Source organism: Pygoscelis adeliae, unplaced genomic scaffold (genome assembly GCF_000699105.1).
Source record: "Pygoscelis adeliae isolate BGI_AS28 unplaced genomic scaffold, ASM69910v1 Scaffold218, whole genome shotgun sequence".
Taxonomy (NCBI): domain Eukaryota; kingdom Metazoa; phylum Chordata; class Aves; order Sphenisciformes; family Spheniscidae; genus Pygoscelis; species Pygoscelis adeliae.
In genome coordinates this window covers 4,237,948-4,247,223 of record NW_008825433.1, presented here as the reverse complement: position 1 = coordinate 4,247,223, position 9,276 = coordinate 4,237,948, and the positions used below count along the sequence as shown (strand labels likewise).

The following is a 9,276-nucleotide window of genomic DNA, read 5'->3' as shown; positions in this document are numbered from 1 at the left end:
TTGGGAACCCGGCAGCAATGGGGCATCCCTGCGGGAGGCTGCTAGTGCAAACTGTAGAGGCAGTAACCTGTGCAGCCACTGCAGGTGAATTCAGCAGCAAGAGCAGTCTGGCTCCGGAGACAGTCTGCACCCAATCTTGCCCTGCAAAATAATTATTGCTGTTTGGCCATGCAATGTGTGATGCTGTAGGCCTCACTTCTCATCTATACCATCCAACAAAGTCTTGTGGAACAGAACTAGCAAGAATGGGGTTCTCATCTTTGGTAAAGGGAAGGGAACAGAAATGGAGATCAGTAGGCCTCCATACTTCTGGTAGCTACTTCCTCTCTCTGCATCTGTGTTTCTTCTTTTGTAAACCAGGGCCAGGGAAAGTGACCTGTCTCTAAAAAGCTGCAGACCCCAACAGAATGAGTGTCCAGGCTCAGACCTGTTCCACACTCTTCCTTCTGGGGCACAAGGAAACCCAGATTCTGCAACATTCAAAAGGTAGCCACAGATGTATTTAAGTAAATTTAAGCACTAGGAAAAGGTACCGGGCTGTTACGTCTAGAAGACAGAAGAAATAGCTCTCTACCCTCTGTCTTCTTGATACTCTTAGAGAACGAGCAATTATTTTAATGACCCATTCTGTCCTTAGTAGAGTCCTAGAACAAGGTCATTTGCAAACAGGAACTGGTCTGGCACTGAAGTATTCCCAAGCACAGCTGCTGAGATTGACAGGCTGAGAGTTAGCAAATGAAAGGGTTCCTGCTAGTTTACTTCCTGTTCAGCACATCTTATAATTGGCAGTTTTGCATACTGATCTCAAAGGAGTTGCCCGTGGCCAAGGTAGCATTGTGCTTTTAAGACAGTTTTGAAAGGAGATGTAGCTGCAACACAAAACATTCACAGGCAAGGCTTTTGTTTGTTTCCCAGAGAAAGAACTGAGTGTGCTTCGTAAGGAAAATCGCAAGAATGCTGCCCTTGCTGTGGCCATGGGGTTGCTGATTGCTCTTATTTACGCCTGCTGGACGATGTGATTGTACTCAAGAATTCTCCCTGCTGACCAAATGACTCTCCTGCAAGGAGCCCTTCCTCCTTTCACCACTGTGCCTCCCCCAAGGGTGAGGATCAGCATTTCAAATTGCTGTTCTTGATTATCCTCTCCAAGCATCATTGTAGGGAAGCTTTTTCTCTGAGAATTGAGGGGGACAGGAGACAAACCACAAATCACAGCACACTTGCACTTGGAAATCAGGTCAAACAGAGCTCAAGCTGGCGCTGTCTTACCCAAAACACAGTGAAGACCATCCAGCCTGATGCAGGAAGGCAATATGTTCTCCCTTTTGAAGAGGACCTCTGTGGTTGCAGACATTCCTGTGACTCAGCCATAAGCTGAAGGGACACCAAGAAGCTCTTTGAATCAAAGGGTAACTTGGGTATTGTGACCTAAAGATTCCACATGTTCCCAGAGCTGAGCTAAACAAAGATGTTTTCTCCTCCGCACTGACTTACAGGACCAAAGGAATCCTACCTCCACAAAAACAGATGGGACGTAGGCATCTCTTTTTCTGCAAGCAGGTAGCGTCCAACTTGAGATCTGGATGCTTGGGCTTTGAGAAGATCTACCTACCTCTCCAGTGCATCAGAGCTTGGTAGCCATTTTGTGCATCCGAGAATCAACACTTGCAGAAGAGAATTAACTATCAATTCCCAGGGATGGAAGTACCTCTGCAGGGCTTTAAATAAAATAGTTTGACCTATTGACTTCCTGTTTTTCTCTTCCCCCTCTCCCCCTCCCCCCCCGTTTTGTAACATGCCTCAGCCACTGCTGAGATCCTACCATCTCCCAGCTGGCACACATTCCACCACAGTAAGCCTCAACTGGGTTAGGCACTTAATATCCCTGGTCAGCGAGGCCTCAACAGTGGGTTATTGGTCTGTTGTGGCCTGGAATCTACTTGAGTGTTTGCTTCCTTTGAGTGGGAAATCAGCCTAGCATGCTGCAGAGGAGCGCTGGAGACTGTGGCTGTAGTCCCCTCTCATTCTGATGCAGTGACATACAGTAGGTAGCACTCAGTGTGCTCTAACTTGCCAGGAAAGCCTTTAAAAGGGTACTGCCTTGAAAATTTCACTGTGCAAGGCATTTCTCTGTCTCCACACTAACACACACTGCTGGCCAGAATTTTGTGGGGAGCAAAGTAAACAAGCACTGTTGTAAACTAAAGGGGCTGTATTGGTAATAGAGACAATGAAAGTAGAGAAGTCAACACAAAATGATACACAGCCTAATAACAATACATTGTGCAATTAATGTACATAAACATTCCCTTCAGCAAGACCTTCCTCACCCCCCTTCCCAACATAATCCCTCTGTATTTACCCTGCAGCAGGGAAGCAAGTAGCATGGTGGCTCATGCTTGCCTTCTTGAAGGGGGATTCAGAACCAAGGTTCAGTGCATCAAAAATAAAATTAAAAATAAAAGCAAATTAAAATCAGGAAGAGCTGGAGGCAACTGGGTAAACAGAAAGTATCTGTTCATAAAAGCTAGCCTGCAGGCAAACCAGGTTTTTTTTCACCCTCGGAGGCTTACACTCACCCTAGTGTACTTCCTAGTCGCCCTTCTGTCTACCAGCCCGCAGGAGACCAAAGCCCTGAGTGGAGGACACAACACTTAGCAAAGGAGCCTGGCAAAGGGAGCAGCATGCTTTGCTGGCATTGGAACAAGCCTCAAGGCAGTCCAAAGAAGCACCACAACTCAAATTACTGGTTGGTTTAAAAAGCCAACTGCACACAGGCCTGGAAACCACACAGTTGGGAGGTTCTTTATTGCCCACTGGTAGAGATTCCTCCTCATCCCTCATGGACCTGCCTTTGCCAAAACAAAGTTGCCAGTGACAGGCCTCTTGTTCTTTGGGGGGCGGAAGGGCCACCATTTCTTTCATACATGTTTTACTGATGCTTGAGAGCAGAGGGGGTCTCTACAGGTCAGCAAGAGGATGCATTAACAGCATGCGGTCCCTCAACTGCTTTGGTAGACATAACTGTGTCTGGGGACTAAATCACCAATGTGGAAAAAGCAGCTTTGACCCACTTCACTTTTGGCCAGAACTTGAGAAGAAACAGAATAGCTCCCGTGCACAATATTCAGGGCTACCTATTTGTAAGCTAACCTCCCATCCACTCCCAAGCTTTGCCTCCTCCAGTTTCCATTGACCAAGAGAGCATGCCAACTTCTGCGCTGCTCCTTTAGCCAGGGGTGCAGTTCTGCAGTGATCAAGCCTGCATGTAATTTTCTCTGGTGCAAGGAGTTGCAGCTGTTAAGTTCATTTATACCAAACTGTAGAGAATTAATACATGGTTATATAGAGACAATTTGCTTGTGAAGACATGGAATTGCTCCAAGCTCAGAGAGCACAGCCTACTTGTAGGATGATGTTCAACTGCGTGCTGAGAGTGAGTACAAAACCTACGCAGTATGCTGGGCCTTAGAGGGTGGAGGTGGGACTCCTACAACATGCCATCCTTGTTTTGGCTTCTTTGGGTGGGGTGCAGGGCACCCATGCATCTATACACCTACCAGTGAAAATTTCCATGTCTTGCTACATAAAGCTTGTTCAAATCGTACATATGGGTGCGGAGAGAAAGAAACCAGAATCTAAACAACTGCTATAGATTCTAGAACTATAGCTTTCTTTAAGGCACAGTTCAGACAACCCCTAAATCAGTTTCCTCCCTACTGCCAATCTGTGTTTAAAAACAAGCCAAGAACAACAACAAAAAAAGAAGGGCAATTTTGCTGCTTGGCCAAAAGCAGTCAACTGTGTGTTATCTTCTGATTTATGTGGAAGACCTGGCAAAAGTGCCATGGAAGCCAGAAGTGAAGGTAAAACATGCAACAGAAGACAACTTCTGAGCCCAGCACAGAAGTGCATGGAGAAGTCTGTTGACACACAGATGCCATGCTGGGAGTTTCACAGCTCTGGGCCTTCACCCCAGATTGCAGTTCCAGGGCCAAATGAGACGTGGAGCGTTTCAAAGCCCACTCTGACATTTAAAAAGGAAAGTCTGGTAACCTTTCCAGTGGGCACAGTCACGGGACAGGATTTCTTCTGATTAACCAACATGGTCAAAGTCAAGATCTCTTTTCACTGAAGCCATTTTTTTTTAACTAAGTCAGACGTTCCCATCATTTCCTCCAAAGACCTCCAGCATCGCAACCTTCCTGTGTCTTCCCTCCCACATCCGCTTTCCTTCCTGAAGATTTGGGTAATAGTGTCAAGTACCAAGAATCAAAGCACCTTGGTCTCAGAAGTACCATGAGGCATAGACACGTTCACAAATTAACCTCAGGCTGCTGGCACAGGATCAGTCACTGACCTGGAGAGGGGAAATCCTTGTCACAGCAGCTTCTAGAGGTCCGAGAAATCCCTGGCACTGAGCACATAAAATCTGTGCCAGGAACTCCACTCATCACCTGCGTTGGCCTTTGTCCAACAGGACCATCACATAGGAATTGCCAGTGGCCAGCCAAGTGCCTTGATAAGCAGAAGTGTTGGCGACACCAAGAATACATACTTGCATCCCAAAGCTAGCATTCCCCAATGAGTTAACACCCTCCACTGGGTAGTGTAGGCCTTTGACAAGGCCGAGGAGACAGGTAGCTGCCAGGAACGATGCAGGGCCGCTTCAATGTGCTGTTGCCCAGCTCTGCCACCAAGACATCCCTGCTCCTTCCCACACTGCCAGGGAAGCACAAGCCTGGAGAGTTCTGGCACACACAGAGCTCCACAAACCTCCATGAATGTTTGAACAGGAGCAAAGAAAGCTGCCAGCCCCTCGGCCTCATGCATGGAGTAGGTCAGGACAAAAGGGTGTTAGGCCTTGGCTCCAGGAGTCACCATGGGTACTCCAGCAGCAGGCGCTACCTGGGCCATACTCTTATATACACTGCCAGGGTAGAGCCTCGTCCTGTGCCTTCTGCATACTACTCCCTGGTTCAGTCGCCTCCAGGAAATCAGCTCTGGAGAAGACCAGGATAGAAGTTGTGGAGCCTCCCCAGTCTCATCAGTCCCTGAAGAATCCAAGCTGGGCTCAGCCCCCCCTGCACCCCTCAAGAGAGCAGGGTTAGGGGTAGTGCGCTTGGATGAAAGACAGGACATCCTCCTTTGATAGCTTCTCTGGATCTTGCCTTTTCTGAGAGTCGTGCACTTTGACACCTTCCCCCCACTCCCAGAAGAGGCGGCTGTAATGGCAGATGCTGTGGGCAGAGAGGAGAGCAAGATTAGTTTGGCAGGGGAGGGGAAGGAAAACACCGTCATCCTAGCCACACAGTGCACTACACAGACAGCTGCCCTTGCAATGGGAGCCACACAGAGATATTCTAAGGGGTGCCTTAGAAAAAGACCAGTGCATTCATTCACCTTACAAACTCTACATCCCTTGAGGTACAGCAACTTCCAAGCTTAAGAGATTTCCATGGAAACAAACTTGTTAATTCTAGCTTCACTCAAGATTCAGTTCAGTATTTGCTGGAAGGAGACAAGTCATTAGGGAAAAACCTACCTCCCCCAACTTTTTGAGAGGATGAAACTGTCATTGCAGGCAATGGAAAGGCCTTAATGAAGAACTTAGTCTGCCAGCAGCCGCAAGCAAGCAATCCAATCACTCACCACAAACCTGCTAGAATCAGTAATAGCTGTCCTATGGAGCTTTGCAAATGAACAGCACTTCACACTGTACAAAAGCAGCTAGGATCATCCCCCTTTCCTCTGGTGTGAAATAACCGAGCTCCACTTGGCTGCTGAGAGTTCTGGTCCTACAATGCCATCTCCTACTCCATCCATCAAGCACAGCCCTCCCTCACTGCATCAACAGTCCCAGCTTAATGAAAACAGAGCTGCTAATTACTGCCGACACAGCAGCCTTTAGTTTTGTACAATTACTGACACTTAATATTCATAGCTTATTTAGTGCTACTGTTCTAACAAAGCAGTACTAGCACAGCGACAAGAGCACATGTCGATGGCTAATTATAGACACATTAGTATTCACTAACTACAACACAACACAGCCCTTCTGGAGTCCCACACAAGCGCTCCCTCCACCTTCTCAGCCATTCATGCAGGTTCATGCTGGCCTACTTCTGAGTACATAGGCAGAACTAACCCCATCATGACACATGGAGGAAAAAAGCACTGTGTGCCTCTGCCTTTTAAGCCTGTTGTTCTATTTAGCTGGTTAAGGACAGCTTAAGGATCTTTAAGAGCACTGCTGTAAGGCAGGTAAGGAGATTCAAAGTGAGAAAATCAGGAGCCCTATTTCATATCATGCGCTTGCTCAGAGGCACAGTCCTGAGTAGTGGTGGTGGAGGGCATCTCTTGAGACTACCCGAGGGCAGGGTGTGCAGAACATCTCCACACGAGCCCTGAGGCGTCTCACAGACTCAGGATTTGCTGTACTTAAGATGTGGCCTTAGCCTAGTACTCAATAGATACGGATGGGGGTCAGCAGCCACAGTGTTAATGTCTGTCCAATGACAAGCCACTCCATCCTTTCCTGAGGAGCTGCTGCTTTTCTCTCTCGCTCTCTCTTTAAACAGCTCCCAGCTACCTACAGCTTATTCCAGAACCTGGGCTAAATGAACTGGGATTTGCTTTTAAATTAGCAACTTCCAACCAAGCATCTTAAAATACAGAGATGCAGCAAATTACAGTTGCTGGGCTCAATTTCCATTTCCCTGTGTGCAGGGAGGTTCAGTAACTTGTACTCTGCTGCAGACAGGGGAACAAAGTTGTGAGATGTGTGTTATTCATAGCAATTAATTGCAAAATCCACGAATCCAGATCAGCAGTTTTCTAAGAGTCTGAGAAAGTGCCAGCTTCTGCAGCACACCCTGCTGGTGACCAAGCTGCGCTTGCACTGTAAACGACCGCAAGAATATAGCGCAGCACACCTGAACTCCCTTCCAAATACCCAGACACACACACAAACTCAGACACAGCTTATCCTTCTTCCATAGCCTCAGCTCTGGCTTGTACTCACTGAAAGGGTGCGATGGATTCAGAAGGGAGGTCGTATGTCGCTTTCTTTGTCATTTTGTTGAAGAAAAATTTTCTCTTGGAGTTTTTGCTGTATGCCATTGTCCAGGGATCTTGGAGAAGAGTCACAGGGATCAGACAGAAAGTGGAAAGGGGAAAAAAGCACAGTATAAATACACATATAGTGCAAGCAGGAAGGAGGAATCTATAAGAATAACTGTGATCCTTCTCTTACTCCTTTTTCCTTCCCTCCCCCAAGAAGACCTGCTTCCCAAGCCGTTCTCTATTCACTGAGAAAACTCCCTTCTTCCTGCTTTTAAAAGTTGACATTCCAAATAGCGTATTTCCATGTACTATTACTCTGGAAGATACCTTCTTGGTGAAAAATTATGATCTCATTAAAAAAGAAAGTCATCAGTCATGTAAATAAATGGAATTACCCACACAATAGCTAATCAACCCGCAACAGAAAAACCTATCATATAAATACCTTAAACCTTATCCAAATCCAGACTACCCTCATTACATGCAAACAGTTAATGTCTGTTTGGAATTGGGATACTCCCATTAATTTTTTTACCAAGTTACAACAGGAGTGAGCCTGGTCAATACTTTTTACTTGAAGATACAAAGAAAAGTTAAATAGGAGCGGGGACTCTATCTTCCTACCATTCACAGTCCGTACGATGTAGAGTCCTGTGGGCACAAAGTGCCGGTCATCACGGCCAGTGTAGGATAGCCGGGGTATTCCCCCTGAACTCTTGATGATTTTCATCTCTAACCTAAATGTTGAGAGAAGGCAGTGATAGAGGTTCCCCACTACTTCTTTTACCATCCTCTTGCACACAGCGTACCACCTGCACACCCTCTCCAGAGTGTCACAGTGAAAACCAACAGCACCACACATGACGGGACAAAATCATCACATCCTGGAGAATTCAGTCTCTTGCCTCCCCCACATGGCTAGAGAAACCAGCCAGAGCTGTCTAGATCAGGTAGCAAATCGAGTGTTGCAATGAAGGATCTGGGATGATCTACCAATCGACTTAATCCAACGGGGTTCCCATTTCACGTATGAACTCTTAACCTTTCAAGCCACTGAGAAGCCACTGACACTTCTACACACAAACTCAAGCGCCGTTGCTACTCCTGTTGTAAAGCGCATTGGCCACATCTACGGCATTAGAACTCAGCAGGATGATGCTCTGAGTCAGCAGCATCTCAGAAACAGCAGGCACCAGCTGCACAAGCTCTAACAGCTCTTTCTACAGGACTCCTCAAGCATAGATCAGCACGTCCTTCCCATTCCTGTGCATCAGTGGCTGACAACCTCAGTAGGCCCTGAAGTCTCTCATTTGTGCCGGTCACTTACCTCACAAAAATCTTCTCCATTTCCTCCAATCTGTACACTTCCTTCACACTGGGGGGAAAAGACAAAAATGTGATTAAAAAAAATAATTATAAACTGTCCTCTTTTGCTGTCCCAGTTACAGGGAGCAGCCAAACAGTTCATTTTGTACAGCATAAGGTGGTCAGGCATGACTGAGGTTCACCTTTCTCCTCAATCTTCTGCTCTAGTGCCGTATTTCTCCTGGCTTGAGAAAACCTGACACCTGCACGCTCATGGCTGGGTTGCTGTAAGCAGCATACGAGCGTCCTCACTGCTAAGGAAGCTGTGCATTTTTACCTCAGGCTGAGTATACAGAAGAGGAAGAACAGTAACTCAGGTGCTTTTGTTTTCCCATGAAATAAATTCACCAAGGTCAGCCCCAGGCAGGTTCTGGCCTCAGCACGCTGGCCTCGCAGTAAAACTAAACTGCCTTATCTTCATCGTTATTATCCTCAGGGACACCACAAACTTCTTAGTTACCCTCAGGTAAAAACAGCTTTTTTTTTTTTTTAAATCAGTAAAGATGATTTGGAATCATCATTCTTATCGTTATGTCAAACTACTTTTGGGTTTTTTGTTCTGACACACAGAAAGAGACAATAGGAAAGTTTCAAAAGCACTGCCTCTGATCAGACATCCCAACCACTCATTTCCCACACACTGCTACAAGCATCAGGCTTCAAAGAGCACAGTTTGAACACCTTTTCACAAGAGCAGCAAAGGACCCCTCTACAACCCATTTCTACAGCTCTCCTCACTTCACCTTCAGCCCTCCCCACCACTTCAAGCTCCTGCAGTTTTCTGTTTGTCTTGAGTTTAATTGAAATCCCACTCATTATCTTTCATTAAGCCACCAAGCAGAACAT

General features: G+C 46.6%; 2 protein-coding genes across 2 annotated transcripts in view; one reads left to right on the top strand and one right to left on the bottom strand.

Moving 5' to 3' along the window:
- Window positions 1-1,744, top strand: part of CCDC167 (coiled-coil domain containing 167) — a 5,831-nt gene extending 4,087 nt beyond the window's left edge. Inside the window, exon 4 of the mRNA XM_009331121.1 lies at window positions 916-1,744. Within this exon, the coding sequence (XP_009329396.1) occupies window positions 916-1,019 (104 nt within the window). The 3' untranslated portion in view covers window positions 1,020-1,744. The remainder of the gene's footprint in view (window positions 1-915) is intronic.
- Window positions 1,745-2,184: 440 nt separating this feature from the next.
- The window catches only part of CMTR1 (cap methyltransferase 1), a 28,316-nt gene continuing 21,224 nt past the window's right edge, over window positions 2,185-9,276 (bottom strand). Inside the window, exons 20-23 of the mRNA XM_009331072.1 lie at window positions 8,393-8,440; window positions 7,690-7,802; window positions 7,025-7,133; window positions 2,185-5,240 (exon numbers count right to left, since the gene is read on the bottom strand). Coding sequence (XP_009329347.1) covers window positions 5,108-5,240; window positions 7,025-7,133; window positions 7,690-7,802; window positions 8,393-8,440 — 403 coding nt within the window. The 3' untranslated portion in view covers window positions 2,185-5,107. The remainder of the gene's footprint in view (window positions 5,241-7,024; window positions 7,134-7,689; window positions 7,803-8,392; window positions 8,441-9,276) is intronic.